Here is a 26,925-nt window from a genome sequence, read left to right as displayed (position 1 = left end):
AAACCTGGAAGCACTGGACGGCCGTTTCGTCCTATTATGGGACTCCTCACCAGTGCTTCCAGGTTTTCCATGGTGGTCTAGCTTCAATTGACTCACGCTTTCAACTATGAAAATACTAAATCTCCACAAACCCCCTTCTGATAAATAAACATTTGTCATAAATGAACTTTGCTATTGACTCAGAATGTAACAGATTTAAGGTTTGTGGCGTAAAGTATGTAACCCTCTTTTTCATAGTGACTAAGTATACATAAACTAGATTCTTCAACTAAAGCTTGGAAGGTAATATTCCAAAAGTAAGTCGTTGAACTGTAGAATCACAGTTCTACATTTCAGGTATACAAAGTAAAAAAAACAAACTTGAATGTACATGTTTAAAGACAAAATCTTAAATGATCCAAGATATTTTCAACCCCCTTAAATCACGTGCATCTAAATCACAAACAATATAAAAAGACTGACAAAATACATAAAAGCTTTATCTCAGTGTCGGGTTTTACATTAATCAGTCAATCAAAACCGACGTAGAACCTGGGTATTACTGTGAATCATTAACAATACAACATAAGTAAGAACAAATATCCATAGTTGAAAGCTCCCGATTTTCTTATATACACTAAAATTGACTTCCTATCGTTTTAAACGGTTTGCCAGTTCTCACTGTTATTTAAAAAGCAATATTTTCCACTCCTAACACTAAATTGTTAGTGCATTTCCACCACACATTAACGTGATTATTAATCATGTATTTATTGTTGAGATTATTATAGTCACCATAATTCCTATCCTAAAAATAGGAGGTTTGTGAAGTGTTCAATCCAAATTTAGTTCTTTTTATCACAAAATATCATTAAATGAAGAACTATTTCACCATAGTATAGCACTTCTCAGTGTTTATCTACAACCTCATAAGGGAACGAACTCATGAGCTTCAACCTGTGTAGTTAGCACAGCAGCTTTAGACCATTGGGTCGAAATCAAATGGCCGATTCAGGATATCTCTCGACTACTGCCCGGTGCCGTCAAAGTCAACAGCTTTCATATCCCTAGTCTAAACTTCAGACCAAAAAGAGTTATTATCAGACGTTACACACTCACTATGACTTACGGATCACTATTTAAACATAATTTTCAATCTAATCTCTTTCTATGTTGAAGTAAATGATAGAAATAGGAAAATAATGTTAGATTAATGATCATCCAAAATGTTATATCCTAACGAAGAATAAATTAACGGTAACTGTTAGGAATTATTCATGGACTGTTGTTATATGTATATTAACTAGATTATACATATTTATACTTCACTTGGTATAAACTTTCATTTGACATATTGGCTACAATTATAAGATTTATTATTCTTATTCCCGATTTATTAGTTAGTTTATTACACTCACAGCCACTTTTGGCTTGATCATATATTATTGTTATTTTCTATTTTATGGTACGATGAGTATGTCTGAAATACATGATTCGAGTCAATCAGACTAGTGACCAAATTGCAATTTAGTTGATGGGATTCAATCAGAATTGAGGAATAGAAAAACGTGACAATTCATACTTCCTGATCCACTGGTAAATTTGATAAAGAGAGAACGACAAGATTTGCTACATAAACTGAACATGCTATGCTTTATTCTGTAAATTATGTCTTTCTTGCTCTATTTAAGTATGAAAATGGACATTATTCAGTGATCAATCAATTGTGAACAAAACTTTGTTATTTTATTCATAAAATAGAGAATATCACTCCGTATTTCCAAGGTGAGCGAAAGTTCAACAACCCATACGCCCACTATGCTTAATAAACAACTGTGCTTTGTCATTAACTTAATTACATACTTGACATATTACATCACGAAATATCAAATAAAAACCAAAACGGGATATAGCAATTATTTCATCCTAGTTCGGGGATTTTTATGATGGTAAACCATAAACTTTAGGTCTCATAATGAATACGATATCCCTTAAATATCACCGAGTCAGAATCCACTAGTGCATACTTCCAACATTAGCCAGTTAACAACATAATTAGAACAGACAACAAGTAATATGTACCCATTAACTACGTACTCGGTTATGAGCAAAACTTTCGTTTTGTGGAGACTTGTAGTACAATAACGACACACACACACTTTACGTCAGTTAAAGTAGTGTCCAGCGAAGGCTACTAATAAATTGACACCTAAAATATTGCAGTTTTTTCTATTACATCTAGGCCAATTAATAAATAGGTGAACCAATCACAAAACTAAATGTCCTATTGATCATTATAGTGTGACAAACACATCATAATATTTATTGGCAGAAAAAGTCAGTCACATGATTTTCCGTTTGGGAATACAAGTGCCGAAGACAATACGAAACTAGTACCTACTGCAATGAAAATCAGCATGAGAGAGAATGTTCATTTACGGGCAAATTTCAGTGCATAAAATTATAAACAGTAGGTAAACTTGTTAGGTACCTTAGTCCAAATACTGGGATTAGAGAACGTTACATGTGTATATGATTAATTTACCTTAAGAACACAAACACTGGCTGAATTATAAATTGTTTGAATATTTTCTTCAACTTAGACAACACTTAACAAAACCACTTGAATATCCATACTAATAACTAACTTTGAGATAATTTTACTGAAGCTATTGTGAGAAGCTATGGTCGGTGCAGTCATCCAAGCAAAGAATGAAGATCGTCATAAAACAAATTGAATAAGGTTGGTAATGTGGTTTTGATTTAATGACTCAACCACATTACTTACTTACGCATGTTACTCCCAATCAAGCATAGGTCGCCGACCAGCATTCTAAAGCCCACTCTGTCATGAACCTTCCTTTCTAGTTCTATCCAATCCTTGTTCATTCTTCTCATGTCTGTCTCTATTTCTCGGCGTAATGTGTCCTTTGGTCTTCCTCTTCTCCTTTGACATTCAGGACTCCATGTGAGGGCTTGCCTTGTGGTGCAGTTGGGTGATTTCCTCAATATGTGTTCTATCCACTTCCAGAGCTTCTTCCTGATTTCTTCGTCCTCTGAAATTTGGTTTTTCTCTCACAGTAGGTTGTTACTGATAATGTCTGGTCAACGGTTCCGAAGTATTTTGCATAGACAACTGTTAAGAAACACTTGTATCTTCTGCATGATGACTTTTGTAGTTCTCCAAGTTTCCATCCCATACACTAGAACTGTCTTGACATTTGTATTGAAAATTCTGATCTTGGTGTTGGCTGACAGTTGTTTTGAGTTCCAGATGTTCTTCAACTGCAGGCTCTGCGTCTATTACGACTAGCTAACAGAAAAGACCCTGGGGTTGATTCGACATGAGATCAAGGGCTTTACACCGCTGAGAAGTGCTAAACTGCTACATACACTAACTTACGATTTTTTATAGCCTAAGTCATTTTCAAGTTATAAAATATTTCTATAGAATCACTTAAGTAAATATTTCTAAACTCTGAAATCAACTGCCTTTTCACAACTTTTGCACTAGGGTTTGTTAAGAATTAAACTTCTTCGACTCTATGGAGTTCCTGAAAAGATTGTCAACATTATCCAAAACTCATACGATGAACTACAGTGCAAAGTGGTGCATGGAGGACAGCTGACAGATGCATTTCCAGTAAGGACCAGAGTCAGACAAGGCTGTCTACTCTCCCCATTCCTCTTCCTTCCGGTGATTGACTGGATTATGAAGAATTCGACATCTGAGGAGAAGCACGGAATACAATGGACTTCTCAGAATCAATTAGATGATTTGGACTTCGCAGATGACCTAGCCCTCCTCTCTCATACACACGAACATATGCAGATGAAGACAGCAAATGTAGCAGCAGCCTCTGCATCGATAGGCCTCCACATTCACAAAGGAAAAAGCAAGATTCTCAAATGCAACACGGAGAACGCCAACCCAATCACACTTGATGGCGAAACTCTGGAAGAGGTGGAAACATTCAAGTACCTGGGGAGCATCGTTGATAAACAAGGAGGATCTGATGCAAATGTAAAGGCGAGGATTGGCAAAGCAAGGGCAGCATTTCTACAATTGAAGAACATATGGAACTCAAAACAACTCTCAACCAATTTCAAGGTCAGAATCTTGAATACGAACGTCAAGATAGCCAGTCCTACTGTATGGAGCTGAAACGTGGAGAACTATTACGACCATCATCAAGAAGGTACAAGTATTTATAAACAGTTGTCTACGCAAAATGCTCAACATCCATTGGCCGGATACTATCAGCAACAGCGTTCTATGGGAGAGGACAAACCAGCTTCCAGCTGAAGAGGAAATTAGGGAAAGACGTTGGAAATGGATAGGACATACATTAAGGAAATCACCAATGTGCATTACAAGGCAATTCCTAACTTGGAATCCGGAAGGGAAGCGAAAAAGAGGAAGGCCAAAGAACACATTGCGTCGGGGAATAGAAGTAGATATGATAAGGATGAATAACAACTGGAAAGAACTGGAAAGGAAGGCTCAGAACAGAGTTGGCTGGAGAATGCTGGTGAGCGGCCTATGCTCCTCCACGAGAGGTAACAGGCGTAAGTAAGTAAGTAATTCGTCCATTTGGTTACATTACTTTGAACTTATATGATATGATCTAATGGAATATTTAAGGGTTTTTCAGTTACCTCAACATATCAAACGACTGAATGTCAAATTAACAGAGAATACCAATTTGAAGTTATAAACTATTGATAATTGTGAGCTTCAAGAGGACGCGAGGGGGGGTTGACCATTATTACAGTCAATAAGGCTGTTTAATAATTCTCTGTCAATGTAGACTATTTCACTACGTATAAGATTCCATATCACTCAAATCAGTGTGAATAAACTATTGTACCAGAATATACACGAATTGTAAATACAAAGTAAGATAAAAAACAATAATGCACACAATTTAAAGTGATATGTGCTTTGTGTATTATGTATGTGGATGACAACAACAATGTCCAAATGTGAATACACGTAAATTTACGAATAATCAATATGTATGGCGATTTAAAAAATAACGAGAGAACAATAACAAACAATTTTAAAAATATTTCAACCAAGTGTTTACGAAAAATATACATGTCACTATGGTTATTCACTGGTTATTATCCGATTATTTAAAAACTAACTGTAAATAAAAAAATCATTGATCAGACTTTGTAAGGAAGACATACTACTATAATGAGAGAAAATACATACTGTTATAACTAGAGCTTTGTTTATACTATGCCGCGTACTACTGACTACTTGAACGATAGAAACCCGCAACGTCGCAAGAGAGAAAACAGAAGACTAGTAAGTAGGAACTTTTATTCCCCAAAACAGTGTCAAAATATAGCACAGAAATCTCGTGTATTTATAGTTTTTGATTGAGAGTAAATAATCATTTCAGACAACCAATAGGCACATAGGGGTCATTCTCATCCATCCAATGGGGAAGCTACACGTCGACATTCTAGAATATTCGCCTAGCAGTGATTGGATGGAATGTCTGCGGCTCTTGCTGGGCTTCTTAAGGCTTCCTAGAGTTCACCGACGAGCCACCCTTACACATACAATGAATTGCCTCAATTATTTTTAGTTCTTCTAAATCGCAAGGACTAGGAGAACTGGGGGTTTTTTGGTGTTATTTGGATAACCGTACATTTGGAAAATACACCTAGATAAATTGTTTGAAATAGTAATTTTGACGGTAGTTGTAACAGAAATTTTGACCGACCAAACATTGTGCCAGCCCTCTCGTCAATCAGCCATGCTTAATATAGAATCTGATACATGTGCATCGGTTCAGGTTGCCAGACCATCAGCACAGAGAGATACTAGAGTAGTGGTGACAGTATCTGGAATTGTAGTAAAGATCAGGCACAGACAATAGCATTTGAGGAAATATGAATTTGCAGAAAAGATCACGAGATAATTTCTAAACTCAATATCTAAGGAAAGATGAAGAGTGGATGCACCTAGGCCATTGCGAACGATTCTGAGCCGTTACATCTAATGTCTCCGATGATTGGCTACTATAATCTCAGGGACCTCAACCTGATAGTCTATATCAGCATATATGATTCAAATCCAACGGTTAATTACTATGAATAAAACCAAAACAACAATCGAGGCAATTACTTCATTGACTGTCACGTTTTAGTTCAGTCTCCATTAGCTTGTAGTGATCTACTTTTATGAAGAGAACGCAGTTGGTGTAATGGAAACATTTATTATTATAACCAACTGCACCAGTGATTGTTTTACTGCACCTTTTTGTTTAATTGTACCAAAAACACACTTTTTACGTTGTTTGTGACCTTGAACTTATGTACGCACAGTAGTCTCGCCTGTACACTTTGGCACGATATAGGTATTATTTCGATACCACGAGATCACCAACAAATATATCCTAACTACAATCTACAACTGTCCTTCTATTATTTATCCTACTGAGACATTTAACCTGGTAATTGGCACGTAATTGGTCTGTGATGGTGATCATAGTCAATCGCGACTCGACACTACCACAAGCTTTCTTCCAAACAACCGTACCAGTAAACATATCAAATCCAAGTAGAAAGTGGTTGAATGTACATAATACATATCCCAACCATCTCAGCTGGTGAACATTTATAGCCTCATCAATCGATTCGACATCTTTACGTAATGCCCTGTATCTAATCTCAGTTCTGATGACACAGTGTTTTCAGCATACACCAGAAATTTCTCGAAGGAATGTATGATCAAATACTAGTAATCTACGAATATCTTAATTTTAAAGGCCATGTTACACAGCCATAAAGTGGAAAGGATAAAACTGCTTCGCAGTATACACACCCTTTTGTCTGTCAGACATATCCCGTGTTACACAATAAGCGACCGAAGTTGGAAGAGCCAACTGAGCTTTCTGAACCCGTGACGAAACTCCATCACCCTCCCCCCAAAGACAAATGTTCTAGACAGTAATTTGGTTGAAACTGAATGCTTCATTACTCTGAAATAGAAGCTATTTTCAAACATATAAACAGAGTGGTCCGAGAAATGTTTGTAAAAATAAAACAGAATTACAACTACAGATGATGTCCAAAATAACTTAGTCACAAATATTAGACCATGTTTCGTTAATGCACTCAACACATTACCTCTACCTCAAATACCTAAACATATTATATATCGATAACTTTGTGTTTCCTTAAGCCAGAATTACATTCGCTTTGCCAGCCCCCAAATGCCCTATTACGGCCGAGAGTGGGGAGAGTCCGCTCTCCTTCTCGAAATGCTCTCACATGGCCAGCGAATATATAGCCTCTGACAGGGAAGTCCTACTCACTGCCTTCTCGTGCCACGGGTGTTGTTCACAAAAGTGAGAGGACGAAAAGCGAATGTCCGGCGCTTTAACCGGGTTAGTGGACACGACGAGTCCACCTAGAGGAGTTGGAAAACCCGGATTCAAAACCAATGGTGCACATGGGCTCCAGTATCCTGAGGGGACAACTGGCGTAAGAACCAATTGTTGGTCATCGGCTACCATGGGACTGCATCTCCTCACGATGCTCCATTGCCTTGTGGATCATACCTTTAGGTCAAAGGCTCGGGGTGTGGCCCCCTAAAAAAACCACCTGCTTCGGTTTGGGCACCCGGGCAGTATCACAGCCCACATACAAATAAATGAAATGACGCATTCTACTGACAATACTACTCTCGCTCCTACTAGAAGCAAGACTTTTGTGTGGTGCATATGTATCTGGTGCCTTTTTGTACCAATATGTATGTCTTTAAATAAATAATAAATTTACCAGACATGGTTTACAACTTTGTCTTCTAATAACTATTCAGTCAGAACATGGGGAGTAATTTATACGGCATCTTACCGATGAACTGAGCTATCATAACGCACAGCTCTAACTGTAAGCATGTACTAGGATAACAGCTGAAAACGAAATGTTGATGAAAATTTAGGAAATTTCTGTACGACACTAATATCTGAGAATAAGATGTACACGAATAATAAAATAACAAAAATAGTGTTGCGATTATTATTAATGGGCATATTTAGAAATAACTTTTCCTGGAATAAAAAGTCTCCAAAAACTTACTTTACTGAGCTGTTGTGAATTTTCTGTGGAATTCAAATGAGAATTTGACTGATCCAAATCTGAACATACTGGATCACAACCAGGGTCACTAATAAGACTTTTTTGTGCTTTGAACACACTACCAAACGATGGACCATCAAAACTTATGCCAGAATCATTCGAATTATTATGAAGTGAAATTGGACCAAATATTAAATCATTAGTACGTGCATCATTATTATTAATATTATTACCAGTAGTAGTAGTATTAGTATTATACTTTGTACTGTGTTTTCCATTGTTAACGACATTTGAATTATGATCATTGATCTGATCAGTCTTTTGTAATATATTTTTTCTACATGAAACTGGAGACCTGGAAGGTAGAAACGGTAATTTAGGCGAAGGTACACTATGAGACTCCACAAAGTCGGATGGATCTACAAAATCACTACTCGTGTCATTGTTGTGTTTATTGGCATTCTCTCGTAAATCATAAGATGAATCAATATTTTCTGAAACTAAACGACGAATACCATATCGATCACGACGGGAAGCTGGAATAGCTACTGTTCCACTGAGTTCCACCTGATTGTATACAGTTAGACAAATAGTTAATATTTAATTAAGTTGATGTATTAACAATAACAATAATAAAAAAAATTTTGTTATTAATCTCATCAAGCTATATATCTGAATAAAATATTCACGAAAGGCAACAACTCATTGTGTTTACTCTTTAAACTGAGTTAATTAATAAATAAGATAAAATCTGACAAATACGTAGCCAAAAAATGAGATAGTAAGAAAAAGTAGATACAATTTCAAAAGCAGAAAATCATAGCAATTTGAGCCAATCTAGGTCAGGGTACGTTATCTAAAAAACCTATACCACTTTCTTTCACTACTACAGTTTAGTCTCGTCTAATTTATCACACATCTAGGTGGCAAAAACACAAATGAACTTATGAGAAAAGTAAATAAAAAGAGATGACAAAGGAATGAGATACAAAAGATGATAAAACACTAGCATATAGTCAAGCCTGGTGTAACAGACGATTTAGAGACTTTATTGATAGAAGTAAAGATTTGATTCAACTGATCAATTACTGAGAACAAAACTATACACTCGAATTCGCGTCATCTTTGTCGTGCGATCCTAGGTAAGCGTAGCAAATAAATTGATGACAAAGTGAATCTTTAACGATTGAGATGGTGAGGATATGTATTACGTATGTCTGTCCACAGATTACCTCACACACGCGATGATGAGTGATGTAGGAGTAAGTTGGAAGAAAAGTAGAAAGGGGCTAAACCAAGACGTTGTATCACTTCATGAAGACAGACTAATAGAGCGAGTCATGCAGATAATGACAGACCATTTGGTTGATGTAACTAACTGTTAGAAGTTGCGCAATATGACTCGAAATCGTTCGCAACGGCGCAGGTGCATTTAATTTTAATCTTTCCTTAAATCTCAAGTTTCTAAATCCATAATCTGTTTATTTCATCAATTTATATTTCCTTCTCGAATCGTATATTCAATCCCTAATCTTTTCCATTGTCATTAATACAGTCGATACCACTACTGATATGGGATTTGCCCTGACGATTTCATCTCACTGCGTTTATGGGGTATAGTAACTTTAATCGACGTGCATATGTACCAGGTTCTTCGTTACATTTGACTGACCGCTTGATGTAGTCAGCGATACCTATTCATCTACCTAAAATGATGGTGAGTGTTAGTAACTTTATGGAGACTGATTAGTTAGCTCCATCATATTAGTACTCTATAATTAATATCACCATTGCTTAGTTGACAATTTCATGATAAACGACTAATTTCTATCAAAACAAATATGACCAAATACTTCCAAAGTATACATACATCGACTAATAATAATATTCAAGTGATGCAGAGATATTCCGTGCAGTACACTTCAAAAGAGGATAGCTGAACAAAGACAGACAGACATCATCAACGTACAGCCTAGCATAAATGTGTTTTGGTCCAAGTCACATTATATTAGCACGATGAAATTAAAATAATAAAATAGATCGAAATAATGTGGTGGTGGTGGTGGTGGTGATAAAATGCGACGTTGATCGATGTCCAGACAAGTTCTCATCAGTTTATACACATAGATTACCACACTACAATGTACCCCGAATAAAAAATAACCCTTTAAACACAACTGCGCCATAAATAGTAGGGAACAGAGCGAAAGATTTGTAGCCAATTAGTTTCATTCAGTTAGTCACAACGTAGAAATTCGTACGTACTTACATCAGTTCGAGTTGTCATACCACATTAGCACAGAGATGCAGTTGCCAATTCAAATCCCATAGTGGTAGAGGTAGTAAGAGTATAAGCAGTAATCCGAAAGATTAGGGTTTGAAGATGTTGTTCAAGGGGTATAATCCAGTGAAATAGATTTGGAAAGAGAAAAACGAAAGGAACATGAAGAATTCAGAAGATTAGAATTTGGTAGAACACAAAGAGTGGATGCACCTTCACCGCTGCAAACGATTTTCAGCCATGTCATTCAGGGTCTCTAACCACCGTTTGTTATCATCCAAACTAGGTAGTCTACACCTACCGACATGGATCAGTCCACTTATCAGTGACTTCATGGATTTATGCCACGTTTTGTTCTGGCCGCACCTAGCTTTCTTCCAAACCTAACTCCTACACCATAAAACATCGCACGACGTGGCAGTCGGTGGTTGGGCATACATAACACGTGTACTAGCCATCTCAACTGATGAAGTTTCACTACTTCATCAATCGATTCGCCATCCTTACCTATTACCCGTTTCCTAACAACTGCATTACTTACTCGGTGGTCCCAGGATAGACGAGCAATGCTTTGAAGACACCTATGATCCTCTACTCTTACCGGCCATGTTTCACTGCCATAAAGTAGGACGGAACGAACTGCTGCACAGTAAACCCGTCCTTTTGTTGCCAGACGGACATCTCGCCTACGCCATAAATGACGCAAGTTGGCGAAAGCTAGACGAGCCTTCTGTATCCGTGCTGAGATTTCGTCACACAGCAGACCACAAGGACTGATGAAACTCCCAAGATAAGTGAAGCGGTCGACACGCTCAACTACTTCACTCACTATCATTAGTTCAGGTGCCGATGCAGCCCGATCCTGAAGTAACATTTTGCATTTCGAGGGGCAGAATTGCATCCCGAACATGCCTGCATAGTTGCTTATAGTGGTCAGAAGACTGCATTTTGTCAGCGTCTTCACCAAATAGAACTACGTCATCGGCATATTCTAAGTCGACAAGTGAATCTCCTGGTAGAAGTTCAACCCCTCTAAATTCGAATGAGGAAAGTGTTATTTCTAAATAAGAGATAATAAGTATAACAATAGTTAGTAGGTCTATTATCTAATAGTTATCTAATAATTACTTGGTAAAAATATGAACAATAATAGTCCGTAAAGTAGTTTCGAAAGTCCGAACAGTTCTAGTATTCGATTATTCACAACAGTAATCATGAAGAAAATGATGATTCACCATGAAACCTTTAGTACCAGTGTTCAATCCTATACATCCTGTACATTCAGTCAGACAGTAACAACCAACATAGAGCCTGAGACATATGTGCATTAACCCAATTTGTTATATCAACTCAGCATGAGATAAAATTAGCATAATGAATGGTGAAGCAATAGAAATGATTTTGGTAACAGTAATAAGAAGTATTAAACATTAAAGATGGTTAGAAAAGCTATCTATGAAGAAATAATTACAACTCAAGATCTAGGGCAAGATATCCATTTCGCATGGGGATTTGTGAGTTCTTCTTCAACTTACATTATTATTATCACTGATTCCATCTATATTTTCAGTTTGATTATCCTCCGCTTTCATAGACAATTGACTAAGTGGTGTAGATAGTTTTTCACTTATTGGTAAATCGAAAGGGCTTAATGATAGCGCTAAACATAAAGGATTGCATCGATGTGTATAAAAAAATAAAGCCATTCCACGAATCCCCAGATTTCCATCTCCATAAGATTTACCATTGAATGTATGAATTTGAGGATCTGTCCATAGATTACCAACACCCTGTATATCAACTACAATCAGACGATGACCACTTCGTTCAAAGGTGAAGTGACTAAAAGCCTAAGGAATACATGCAAAATATGTGGACATGAGGAAAAAATTATTTGCAAAAACATTTTATGATTATTAAAACACGGTCATATGCAGAATTGTGCACCGAAATGATAATTAGATTAGTTGTTTATATTTTAACATGATACTAAACTGTAGATTTATTCATTCAAGTGAGAAATAAGCTTGAGAACTGTGTTCAAACCGCAAGCCTCTGTTTAAATGGTGACTCGGATATCCTGGAAAAAGTACAAAGGACAGCTACCCGTGCAATTCCAGAACACCTGGGTATACCATACAAATGGCGACTTGAGAAGCTAGACATATTTGTTCTGTCCGATAACAGATTAGGAAGTGATCTGATTTTTATGTATAGAATACTAAGAAATGATTTCGGACCTAATATATTCTTTCTTTATCTTCTCACTAGATCGAGACATCTCAGAGGACAGAGCGGGCGAATAGAAAAGCCAAGAATGAACAAAATACTGGTGGCGTGCAGGTTTTCACACCGAGTAATCAATTCTTGGAACCTGTTACCCGAAGTAGTAGTGTCCACACCCTTAATTAGCTTATTCAATAGAAGACTAGACACTCACAGAAGCACACTAAAAAAGAGTAACATAGGCCGTATGCCTTCTGTCCTTACTACACAAATCTGAATCTAAAACATCCACTTGGGTCATTTAATATTGAAAGTTTGTAGGTCGGGACGAATTACGAATGTGTCGCGAAAATTTTGTCCGTTTCCGCTTGAACTATGGAAGGAATTCCTTGCTGGCAATTTAAATGTATGGATTGGATGTATAAGCACAGAGGATAGTATTTTTGGTGATCGGAGACTAAATAACGGAGCTTGTAGTCTGCAGCATTGTTGAGACCATAAACTACTATCAGTGACAAGTATCAACTTCCGACATGGTCGTGATTAAAAGCAATTAACGTTGTTCTTTTGAAATCATTCCGTTAGACAACACACTTAAATCATACCTCGAATGCTATGAAAAAATATTCGCTTTCCTTTAGAGTCATTCCCTGAACGGAATGTTTATTTTATTTAATTTGATGTTAGAATTAAGATTGTTAACTAACTATAATGCTTGTGACTTGAGGCAATATCGAGGCAATCCTCACAGGATGCACATATGCCAATAAGAGACTGATCAATTGCAGTCCTAAACATCAATGGGAAGATTCAAACAAACAATAGCAAGTGAATTAAATTACAACAGTTTTTAATTACATTAATGTTTTCCCTTTTCTTTTGTAAATAAGTCAACACACACGCACATACACACACACACACCAAAGATAGTATTTAAGTGTTTACTGTCTTTCGATTTAAAAAAATAATCGGAAAACCAAGAAAATGAACGAGTAACTCACCTGAGGAGTGTTTCGTGATAAATCATCTACAAATCCTGAATTTGAATTATACTTTCGATAAGTTCCTTCTATAAAATGTTCCAAGTGATATAGAGGTTTCTCTGGTCGATTAATAAACTCCAATACACACGTTTGTGAGATATCAACCTAATCAATGTAATAAAACAAATCACTAAAATAAAGAAAAAGAGTCAAACAAAAGAAATATAATAATAAATATACTATTTGTGATATCCGAATGCGTAGAAAACTGTATTTCTGAAGTTTCGTAACTTAATGTAAGCCACTTCTTCAGAGTAAATAAGTAACCGGAATAAAATTAACGATGAAGAATATTTTTAGTACAATCAGAATCATAATAGGTCTGAATATGTCAATGTCAAATTATTTTTGGTCAAGGTGAATTCGTGTAACCTGTCATTATATTAATTTGTGCGTCAGAAGGTGGACATGAAAAATGTATGCATTTGTAATATAATTTAACATTGGCATATTCAGACATATTATGATTCTGATCGTACGAAATATATTCTTCATAGTTTCCTTTGTACTATTTAAACTTGTGTTGATTTTACTTCGGTTATTTATTTATACTAAAGTAGTGGCTTACATTAAGTAACGAAACTTCAGAAATACAGTTTTCTACTCATTGAGATATCACAAATAGTATATTTACTATTACCTTTTTACCCAATGCTCGATTGATTTGAAACTATCAAGTACAACCTTGGCATTGATACCTACAAAAAGAATTGTAACTTACAAAAGTTTGTATTCAGTTTCGAACTACACTGTTTTATGTGAAGGTTAATGATACTAACCCCAGCTTCCTAAACTAGGGTTGGAACAGGGTACTTAACCTGCTTACTATTTACTATTTAAAAGCTGAAAGCACCAACATTTGGACTTTATATCAACAAAAAAAAACAATCAAGGCCTGTTTTCAACTTTGAGATAACAGGCCTGTTTTATATAAACGGAGTCTAACAAATCTGCGGCTATGAAAAGAACAAGCTGAATAGCATAAAAACATGATGGTTTACCTTCTTTTGTTCTATTGTGATTACATCATTAAGATAAGGGGAGACAAACAGCTACTTTCTTTTGGACATAAATCAGGTTTTAACTTTTAGCAGAGGATTTGAAACGACTGGTGTACGGTTATTTGTTAATAACCCTTAAAGGAACTCAAAGGGATTCCCTATGTTAATCAAACTGCCACAAATCGCAATGCTGAACATCTCTATATATTTTAAACGTGGGCTTCAGGGTTTTTGACTGTTTTTTTACTGTTGATCTGTGCAAAACGACCAGTTTAGTTAGTGTAATATTCAACCTTCCATTGGTTATTCCTGAAGATTCATCTCATTCACAGTTTGGGTGAATAGAGACGAGTTTCTTGAAGACTTTCCTGTCACGTATTTCTCACATACTTATCAAAGAGTTTACGCGAATACCCATTTTCTCTAAGGTATAATTTAACGTCTAAGGATTTAATTCGCCGACTTCTCCTAGCTACGTTATTTAGCTGCCTATAGGGTTCTCCATCTTGGAGACCCGTTGCAAATAAGGGTACAGTATGGGAGAAAAAGTACATTGCCCTAGTCAGCTTTGTACGAACGATCAAAGAGTATTACAATGATAGTACTTTACGACGCTAAACTTCGAACTCTGAGCAAACTGACACAAGAACATAGATGCACACTTAACAAGGAGGAAGCAATTCTACACATATCTTCTGCCAATGTTTCCTCGAGATCGTAACTACGCACCCAACGTTCCCCACTTTCAATAGAAACAGTCAACAATATAAAACAAAATATCTTTTGCTACATGCAGTTGCCATACAGAAGTAGTTCGTAATCAGATGCTTCATTAATGTTCCTGTCACCGAAGCAAATAAGTTCACATAACTCATAGTTAACTACTATTCATATAGGGTATTTCGCCTTGACCTTTGATGCTTTTACCTGAATATTCACTATCATGGAGAGTTTAGTCTTCGGGTATTCTACTTAGACTGATGCCCGAGGTTTTTCACTAGTCACAGAGACCCTAATTTTCCGTGATCCCATAAGTTGAGCGCAACTTATCCTCACACATAAACAGCACAGCGTGTATAATAGCGATGATTTCTAGCATCCTTTGTACATAAGTTTAATAGGAGAAATCCAACAGCCACATAGCTAAACTCAACGACTTATATTTATAGAAATCATGGACCGATCTAAGTTAGACAACCATTGAAAACCTAGAAGCACTGGACAACCGTTTCGTTCTAATGTGGAATTCCTCATTCACGATCCTGAAACCGGGAATCGAACTCAAGACCCTCGGTCTTCTACACCATTTGATCAGGGCTCAGAAGTCTGGAAGTTAAGCGTTCGCGCGCCAGACCGGTCTTGGGTTTGATTTCCGACTGCAGGGTCATCGATGCGCACTGGTAAGCAGTCATATACTACGACGAAACGGTTAACTAACTTAGATCAGTTCATGATTTTAGTGAAATTCAACGATCTCCACAACCCTATACTTACAACTTATATTTAACTTGTGTGAACAACCTTTAAACAAACACGCTAGAAAATATGATTTATTTATTGCAGATGTCAACAAATGAATGATTACTTTTTTTGGTGCAGACGGTTGACGACTATATTCTTCACCCCAAAGTTTAGCATCCATTTGTAAACGAACATCATCGAAATATACATGATTTTCAACCTTCTCAATATAACGTTTAGCAACATGATTTGATGCATGTGACCAATCAGAGCAATGTGAAAAATTGGACAATTTCTTTCTGTGGAAATCAAAAAGTATTAGAGAATCACACATATTTACCGATTCCATTCAAAGTTATATAGTATTCGACATGAAATAAAGTTTATTTTATACAAAATAAATTTCACCTATACGAATGAAATCAAGCCATGTATAATTATTCATAGATATGATATAGAAATTTTTGACAGATTTTATTCATTTATTTTTATCTAAAACATATAAATATTGGTGCAAATGAGAACGAAAATAAATATGCGCCACACAAATAAGAAAATGAGTTCGTGAAAAGATAGAAGAAGGAAGGTGAGCATAATCAAAAACAATAAATGAATAAAAGTAAGTGAACGAGAGCAATACGTAATGGAAAGAAACAGTCCTGTTAAAAACATACAACCGGGACGATTTTTCCCAATTAAAGGAATCCCTTTAACTTTTTGAATGGAGAAGGAAACTACAACAGGATCCCCACTGGCTTCTATTCTAAGCAATGTCCAGTCACATTTCAAACCACTGAGTCGCGGTATCTCTAGGATACCAACCAGGAAATCTTGATGGACCAACAGATGCCAGTTCTATACACTTTTCTTCCATATCCCGGTGACATGTCGTTAACTTACTACCGCTTTTCTTTCGCCATTCAGTACCAATGTCGGCAAATAAAGCACTACATAGAACCCACTAAGATGATATTTTTAATATATGCCCAAACCACCTAAAGTGGTGTTTCAAGTGAAATCAAATGAATTATTGTCACAGCACTCAAGCCTACTGCGGAACCTCAGAATTATTAACATGGTGTTGCCTCTGGGCCTTAGAAATCCTTAAGACACAGTGGTGATAAAGCACAGGGAGTCACCTAACATGAACAACTCGGAGAGGCTAGGTTTCACAGACACAGGGAAAAATTCGTCTCACCGACACATTGTAAGCCCGACAGTGAAACTCAGATCCCGAAGGTACCAAATATACCCCGAACTGAAATAAACTGCCTTGGCTTCCATCATACGTAGATTAATCCCACCACTCACGGTACCACCGGTACTCATACGACTAACTAGATGGAAAAACTTTTCCATTACTTCTTACTCCTCACAGGGCCCTGTTCATCTTATAAAAGTGCTCAACATTAAGGTGAAAAGCACGTGCTATACTCACGGTCAGTAATTACCAAGTGATTGATTCTGACTTACATACCCAGAGTTTCACTGAACAGTAATACAATATCATCCGCATACTCAAGATCGGAAAATCTTCCACCAAGTAACGCATCCACACAACCATCAGAGCTGCTTCTAGGATGTCATTGATGGCAAATTTGAGTAGGAATGGTGAGATTGGGCAACACAATCTAGTCCCACTGCTCGAATGGAATAGCGGAAAGATAGTTGTATGCCCTTACTCTGCTTTAGACGTTTGAGTAGATAGTTTTAAAGATGGTAATAAACATTTCAGATATATCGTTCTTCAATATATAATCCCAGAGCAAAGTCCTGTTCGACGAGTCAAATACGGGCCAGACATTAAGAAACACAACGGCTGTTAGCTTGAAATACGTGATGGTGCTCTAACATTTAACGGATAGTGAAGACATGATCAGTACATCAACGACGATAACAAAAACAAGCTAGCTCCTCGCGAGTTAGTCTTTAAGGGTTTTGAACAATCTGCAAAACATGACATAGTCCTGTTTGGTGAAGACGCTGATAGAATGCAGAGTCTTCTGTTAGAACTGAGTTACAATGCCATGATATTTGGGATATGTTTCTCCCCATCTAAATGTAAATTGTTACTCTAGGACTGGCCTGCGTCAACACCTGAACTAAGGATAGCGAGTGAAGTAGTCGGACGCCTGGACAACTTCACTTATCTTGGAAGTCTGATCAGCCCTAATGGGTTGGCGTCTGACGAAATCTCATCACGGATTCAAAAAGCTCGTTTGGCTTTTGCCAACTTACGTCACCTATGGCGAAGACGAGATATCCGCCTATCAATTAAGCGGCGAATATACTGCGCAGCAGTTCGCTCTGTTCTACTTTACGGTTGTGAAACGTGGCCATTAAGAGTAGAAGATACTCGTAAGTTCCTAGTATTTGATCACAGATGTCTTAGAAATATTGCTCGCATCTGCTGGGATCACCAGGTAAGTAATAGTGGGGTTAGACATAAGGTATTAGGGGATGATGGTAAATCAGTTAGTGAACTTGTAAATCTTCACCGACTGAGATGGTTGGGCCACGTGTTACGTATGCCTGAACACCGATTACCACGACGCGCTATGCTGACTAGTATTGGGGATGGTTGGAAGAGAGTTAGGGGCGACCAAACCAAAATGTGGCATCAATGCTTGAAGTCACTAACTTCTAGTCTGAGCCATGTTGGTAGATGCAGGCTACCCGGTTGGGGTCCGCGTGACTATCGTAACCAATAGTTGGAGACTCTGGGTGACATGGCTCAGAATCTATCACAATGACACAGGTGTATACATTCTTTATCTTTCCTTAAAACTTGAGGTTAAAATCACTTCATACTTGTCTTTCCCTGTCTGTCTTCCATATCCTTATATACAACCTATCTTTTATGTATTACCACCACTAAATTAACTACTTCTATGACTCCGGTGTTCATCTTGTTGTGCGAATGAGGTACGGCAACTTGGACCGATACATACGTGTGCCTGGTCCTACGTTGTAGCTGACTGACTGACTGACTGCAAAACATAATGGGAGTCAGTAGTTTGGACGCAATCGAATGTAGACTTATCTCTTGAGAGTTGTTATATAAGTGAAGTAGACTACTTTAAAAGATAGTGATGATGGACACTTTATTCCAGAATGTTGGACACCCTCTATTGCCTAAACATTTCCAAAAGAACTAGTCAGTTCGTCTGAGTTTGGTAATTTGTGATGCTTCAGAAGTTGCAGTTCCCTGCAGACCTGGATCAATCGTCATCGAGTAGGAAGAACAGGAGAGATTAGTTAATGTAACTGAAGCCGTAGGCCAGATAAACTGTGTTAGAGGGACATATATTGGATTAAAGCATGTCCCTTGCACGATTGTGTTGGTACACGCCGATTAGCTAATTCTTATTCAATCAGTGCTAGTCGATAGTTGGAGAAAACTCTAGAATCTTTTCATGTAAGAACTATAAATATACTAACGTATCTCCCATTGTGCTCCCTACTTCCATATACCCTTGTTATTCAGAATATAATTTCTTTCCTGTTCAACCGTGTTTTGATTTGGGGACTTGTCGAGTGAATCAGTGTCCAAGAATACTAAGCAACAGGAATAGCTGGGTCATAATAAGGGAAATTATAGCAAACTGTTCTTCAAAACCAGGATGCTATAGGATATTACTGATTGGGGCTGTATCAAATTAGTCTACTCACAGTAGGCTTTTTGCTGCCATTGGTTTGGATAAACCAAAATAGCTTCTTATAACTCTCACAGGTAGTAGCTGTTTCCCACTCAAAAGCATACTCAGATGACCAGGTTCCTCGGTGCTGAAGCAAACTTTGCACAAATCGCTTGCGTAAGAATCACATGTTTACCGTCGAACTCTCGGTTAACCGAAGTAGACAGACGTGCCTCGAGGAATTGCAAGAAGCTTGTAAAAACCCAGTGCTTATAAGCGGGACGTTTTACAAAACAACAAGATACGTGATCTGTAATTTTCCTAGCTTCATGAGGACGCAAATAATGTTTATTTATACTTTTGGAGGGACTGACTACTAATCTTGGACCTAACTCGGTCTGACAGTTGATTATTGTTCAAACTACAGACAGTTTTCTCATATTAGTCCGTCCAGAACGAGATGTTGGCTGGCCACTAACATGCGAGATGATCTACGTCCAAATCAAACCATGACCAGAGTCTAGATAGTCATGCTAAAAAGAACAATTCATTCTTGCACAAAACCGCACCAGTGGTAGTTTATTGCGCTGTGATCAATCTGAATCTAGTCTTGAGTTGGAGAGGGAGGACACTAGGTAGCGCACCGGCGATGGATACAGTGAAAGTTGGTCCTGGCCAGAAATGGGTTGTGGTCTGTGCAAAGCTGGAGGAAATGGTCAATGTTATCTGACCAATAGACTAGTACTTCCTCTGCTCTAGCGTTTAGTGAGATACCAACGCCAGCAAAACTAGGCGAAACAAGCTTTTCAAACAGAGATAAAGGAGAAATTTTCAATGCTTTACTATCGTCCTGAATAAGGGTCTCAGCTATACAGAAGATGTGGATATCAAGGCTTTCCACAAACATTACCAAACTTATGCTGTGAGATCTGTATCAGAGTGTGGACGTTGAAAGAGGTCAGTTAGAATGGTGCATTTGGTTCCAGAAAATCTGGCTCAGATACTTTATTCTGTGGTAACACTCAAATTTCCAATAAGTAAGAGATTTAAGACCGTTAAGATAAAACAAAACATCTACTATAGATAATCTACTGAGTTGGAAAATAAAAAACATACAAAATGAGGATAAAGAGGAGTAGATAAGTGATGGGGTGTAGCATAAAAACGACCGTAATTACTCTATTGTGAATACAGATTAAAAGAACGCGGAAGAGAGCGACATTACTTTTTTAATTGTAGTTATCGTAACATTGTGCTAACAGTGAATGAAAATGGTCAATAATTTTTGAACATAGTGATGAATAAGCAGTTTAAATTATCATATATTCAGAAAATGATTTCAGGATCAAAGACATTTTGAGAGCCTGATTAGATTGATACAAAAGGAGGGCTATAATTATAAAAAGTTTGTTACCTGAACAGACGTGACTCATAAATAAGAGCAATAGTACTGTAGAGAGCACTAGGTAGGTCAGTCATAAGTAACTTAGGGACTGGGACAAAAGTGTATCGGGGTAAGTTGTCACACTACATCAACATAGCGAAGGGGATTGAAAAGACCAACAGAAAATGAGTTGAGATAATAATAGTATAAATGATAGTAAAAAAGGTTAAACATTGAGAAAGTGGTTCGATTCTTCTGTTGTTTCATTAGAGACAAGATACTAAAGAACATGTGATTAGAAACTAGGAATCTGAGCATATTTTTCTGTTCTACAGACTACTGCATAGCTATAAAGTCAAACAAGACGGACCATATCAGTATACTCGCCCTTTTATGGGTAGGATATAGCACAAGTTAGCGAACCGCAAGTGGGCTTTTTGAATTCGTACCGGCACCAACGCATCAGGCTAATAAACCTCCCAAAATAAGTGAAGTGATCAGTATGAACAACTAGTTCACTGCATGTGATCAGACCTAAAACATTTTGCAGTTAGACGAAGAGAAGCTCATTTTAAGACGTTCGAAAGATTCCGCATTTTGTCAACGATCTCGACGAAAATCCAAGTCACCTACTTACTTTATATTACGTAATGAATCTCCAGGCAAATGGTCATTCCCCGGGAAATCGGACGAAAGTATTACGTTCAAGGAAATATCTACGAAAAAAATTGAATAGGAATTGGGAAAGTGAGCATTTTTAATCTAATACGTGAGGTTGCCAATTTAGATGTCAGTTGGTCGTAAGCTCTGACTCGGAAACGTGTTCGAGTAAATAGTCTTCAGAGGGTTCGTGTGTTTTTTTCGCTACCACTTCAATGAATCTGTGTGGAAATGATGCAATAGTCAAAGGTCGACGTTCACGCTTGTCTCTCATACGACTTAGACTATATAATGATAATAAACATGCAAGATTGTTTTCTAGGAAATCTACCCGAACATTTTGACATTTTCGGGTAAAATATACACAACTTAAGAGAAACTGTCACAACATAAACGTAAACTGACTTACGCACGGAAACATTCTCTCATAGCACCTCGATTAAACGGTGAATTTTCGATTTTCACATGTACGATGTCTTCTATCCATTTGCCCCTAATAGCGTTATAACGATAACGCTTTGCCGTTTCTTCTGGAAGTTCTTGTAAATGAAATTTCTCCCATGGGTCACCACAAGAGGAAATCAAACTGAGGGCCGTCTTCCATAATGCCTAATTTTTGGATTAAAATAAACAATTTTTTAAATGTTAGGGCAGGTACTTAATATTTTATAGAACTTTTGTGCTATGAATTCAGGTATAAGGAAAAACCATTACTTAGGTAGATTAATTGGCAACATTTCTAAGGGAAAACTGAAACTATAATTTAGATTTGTAGTTTATTTCATTCTATCCTTTTGTTGGCCAGTAATTGAACAAACCATCTGCAGAATAAAATAAACACATTTTATGCTTATGTTTCTCTTTAAAGCAGATATTTGTAAGATATCTAGTTATTTTATGAATACCACTCACATCTTAAGCAAACAAAACGTTTATTTGGTAAATAATTATTAAAAATGGGCATATACAGTTTGTCATTGATCCGGCCTATAATAACTTAGGAATTCACATAAACTGTCATAAAAACAAAACACTGACAACTTACAGAAGGACAAAAAGAGAGATACATATTTTTGGTAAAGCTATTTTACTTAAAACAAGAATGTGACTTAAATTTTAAAAAATCCATGTGGATCTTTAATGACTTCACCAAAACGTTTGATAAAGTTTCGAATCCAATACTACCTTCAAACGAAACAAATAAGAATGAAGAAAGTCTAGGTTGAGCTAACAGCATACTGGTGACACTAAAAGGTTAAGTGATTTGTGACAATCACTGACATGAAAAGTACTCTGAAGAACCTATATCATTTCTGGATGCCATATTTCTAGAGAATAATTCCAATGCCTTACAATCTAGTGCAATATACTCTCCAGACATACACCAGTGAAGTGTATCCTAACATTTTAAAAGTGTGCTTAGATAATATGTTCTTCACGAAAGGGATACCTCAAACAATAACACCGACCCCCAATATTACATTCGCAATCTGCCAGAATAAACTAACTTCTGTCAAGGCATTTTATGGAACCTACAGATACCTTTAGTTTGTAAACGGGACGCTACAGAGCAGAGACTTTATTCATTATGTTTACGACTTTTTGTATATGTAAATAATTCCCATCTAAACGTTTTGTCTGACTGACAAGTAGCTCTGAAGCTAGTTTGGTTTAATATTTGGCTACTGTATGTTCAGACGACTTGCCTACATAAAGCAGTTTAGGATGATAAATTTGCTAACTATCAAGTTTGAGGGATAATGAATTTTAGTCAGAATCTAAATAAATGTACCAAAAGAATGGGTAATAATGTGAACACTCGCACCTTTATTAGCCTACTAGGATTCCGAAATGGCATGAAGCAGTATTGATCACGACCATGTCGGAAGTTGATGCTTGTCACTGATAGTAGTTTATGGTCTCAACAATGCTGCAGACTACAAGCTCCGTTATTTGGTCTCCGATCACCAAAAATACTATCCTCTGTGCTTATACATTCAACCCATACATTTAAGTTGCCAGCAAGTACCGTAACACCTGTTGAACACACTTTATCGAGAATGAGTTGGTAACAATTGTATTTGCGCTTTAATCTGTTGAAGGGAGGGTGAAGATAACGCAAACACGTTGCATGTCAAAACACTTATCTCTTATTCTGACTGGATATTACATACAACGTGATTTTCGAACCAACTGATGGGAAACTAGTTAACAGTACTTTACTTGAATGTTGAATATAGGCCTCTGAGATACAAGTATTGATAAGACTTCCCATGGTTTTGGCTAAGCTTGCCTGTTGTCTGATCTACATTAAGCTGCTGGAGTTAGATGTCGTAATTTCTAAATGCTATAAACGGTTTCAAAATAATAGCATCAAATATTACATTAGGCGACAGCCCCCGTAACCATTAGTTTGGTAAATATAAATGTCGGTAGGGACAGCCTATTGAGTTACTTGGATAGATCAAAATAAATATTTCGGTGTATAGAAACGGAACGATGTAGGGATTTGAAGTGGTGTACAATAAATCTCTTTGTAATAAATTGTGTTGATCCATAATTTATGAGCACTGATATGTAGCGCGAGTAGTTCACAATATTTACACCACTCGTAACCGTTAGTGAGAGCTGCGAAGGAGTAAACTCATAACCTTTGATATTTTACTGTCGAGAAATATCAGAAAATAGTTCCGAGGTACAGTCTTCACGATTGCCGTATGAAGTGGACAGTAAATTATCATCTCTGCCCTCAACAGAGTATAATGTGGACAGATTGATAGAATAACAAACGACCCACTTTTAAGTTCTAATTTAGCTAACATATTCGTTGCGGAACTAGAAAATCCAGTCCCCATGGTATCGGGAAGTTGGGTGCGTACAGTTAGTCTTTGACGATACAAGCGTTGCTGAAAATTGGCAACAGAGAATGCTTAAGCGTCTGATCAAATTGCAGTTTCGTGCCTGAGTTATTAAAACTCATAATCACTGAAACCCGAAATAGAAAAGTGCGAAGAAACAGGTCTGGCAAATATGACTTTAAAAAAGTGGAATTTCTCACACCTTAGCACGGGAATGTCTTGTAATTGCTGCATATTTGTTGCCGTCCTCGGATCGTTGGATTTTTATTTCTCTCACCGACAGCTTTCTTGGATATCTCAGACAAGATGCATTTGAAGGTATTTTAGGGAGGGCCTGTGGAAATAGATCCACTGGCGTTGATTCAGAAGGAATTCCTTCCATAGTTCGAGCGGAAACCGACAAAATTTTCGCGACACATTCGTAATTCGTCCCGACCTACAAACTTTCAATATTAAATGACCGAAGTGGATGTTTCAGATTCATTCTTCAGTCTTCAGTTATGAGGATAGTAGGTTGATGAACCTGTGTTAATCCTGACAGATTTGCTTCCAGTGAAGGTTCAGCTTCTTCTTGAAAATGTTCACTGATGGTGCTGATACCACTTGTTCTGGTAATGCGTTCTAGTCATTGACCACTCGATGAGAAAAACGGGACCCCACCTTCAGTTTATTAGATCGCGGTTTCTGAACCTTCTTGCTATGACCTCAGGGAATATTAGTGCTAGAGGGAGCAAAAAATAGGACATATTAACACCCAAATCATATTTAAAGATACGAAATGCCAGTGTAACGTCACCTCGTGTCCTACAATAAGATAAGGGGAAAAGGTTTAGACGTTTCAAACGCTCATCGTAAGGGAGTTTAGAAAGACCCTTTACTAATTTTGTCCCTACACGCTGGACACGCTCAAGCGATTTAGTATCCTTTATCAGACAAGGGCTAGCTGCTTGGATACAGTATTCTAAGTGTGGCCTTACATAGGTGGGATATAAAATTCGAAACATATCCTCGTCGAAGCATTTAAATGCTCTGCGAAGCGGCCATAGCGCGCGATAGCCTTTGGAAGCAACCGCATTGCAGTGCGTAGTAGTTTTTAAGTCGTGACTTATAATTACTCCTAAGTCTTTGTGCTCTTGAACGTGTGGCAGAGATGTACCATTAATGGTATAATGGTAACTAATATCGTGCCCAATGTGCATGAACACGCTCTTCCTGGAATTAACTTCCAGGCCCCAATCATGAGCCCATCTAACTAATTCGTCTAAATCTGCTTGCAGATGATAACGATCAGTCTCACTTCTTATTGTTCTCCAGTTTTTAACATCATCCGCAAACAATAATGTCGACGACTTAAGTAATAAAGGTAGTTCATTAACATACAGAAGGAAAAGTAAAGGGCCTAAGATGGTGCCTTGGGGTACACCACTTTTGACCGGTTTCCACTTGGATAGAGTTCTATTGACCCTCACTCTCTGTCTGCGGTCACATAAGAAGCTTCCTATCCATTCCTGTATAGCACCTGTTATTCCAAAGCTCGAGAGCTTCTGCATAAGACTCAGGTGTGAAACCTTGTCAAACGCTTTGCTAAAATCTATGAATACCACGTCGACAGACAGGCCGTTGTCTAGGGCAGCTGTCCAATCCTCTCTCGCAATGAGTAAGTTAGTTACGCATGAACGCTTGTTACGAAACCCATGTTGCTCGGGAGTTAACAGATTATATGAGTCTATGTGACTCGGTAGCTTAGCCCGAATTAATTTTTCAAGTAACTTAACTACTATACTGGTCAGGCTAACAGGCCGGTAATTAGATACTATCCGTCTCTGACCATCCTTAAATATAGGACTAACTATGGCGTCTTTCCAGTCTCTAGGTAGTTGAGCGCGTGAAAGGGACATGTTGAAGAGCGTCATGAGCGGTCTTGAGATAATGTCCGCAAGCGATGACAGCAAACGTGGATGTAACCCATCGGGGCCCGGTATCTTACAAGGTTTGAGGTTAGTTATCAAAGGAAGAACAATATCCTCGGTCACGTGTATAGGTCCTATGGCTGGTATCTCATTGTCAATGGGACAAGTAGTTGTAACACAAGACGCAGGGTAGACTTCACTGAAATAGTTTGCTAATGTCCCAGCTTTTGCTAGATCAGATTCAGCAAATAAATCTGAATTTTCGTTTAACAGTAACGGGGGGATACCATCACTACGTTTTGTCCGCCTTTTAACGTACGAAAACAGTCGCTTCGGACAGTGACGGCTATCGTGTGCCAACTGTCGTTCGTAAGCGGTACG

At 37.5% G+C, this 26,925-nt stretch overlaps 1 protein-coding gene across 1 annotated transcript; it reads right to left on the bottom strand.

Moving 5' to 3' along the window:
• Positions 1-8,082: 8,082 nt before the first annotated feature.
• Positions 8,083-25,016, bottom strand: Smp_149500 (elongation factor 2 kinase, putative; the record flags this gene model as incomplete). The annotated part of the gene is made up of 6 exons (XM_018790546.1): positions 8,083-8,649; positions 11,899-12,213; positions 13,591-13,737; positions 16,219-16,393; positions 22,186-22,385; positions 24,837-25,016. Coding segments are annotated over 6 exons (1,584 nt in total), but the record flags the coding sequence as incomplete, so codon positions are not given.
• Between the last annotated feature and the right edge of the window lie 1,909 nt (positions 25,017-26,925).

The sequence above is a fragment of the Schistosoma mansoni genome (assembly GCF_000237925.1).
Source record: "Schistosoma mansoni, WGS project CABG00000000 data, supercontig 0062, strain Puerto Rico, whole genome shotgun sequence".
Taxonomy (NCBI): Eukaryota; Metazoa; Platyhelminthes; class Trematoda; order Strigeidida; family Schistosomatidae; genus Schistosoma; species Schistosoma mansoni.
This window is presented reverse-complemented; position numbering and strand designations above follow the sequence as displayed.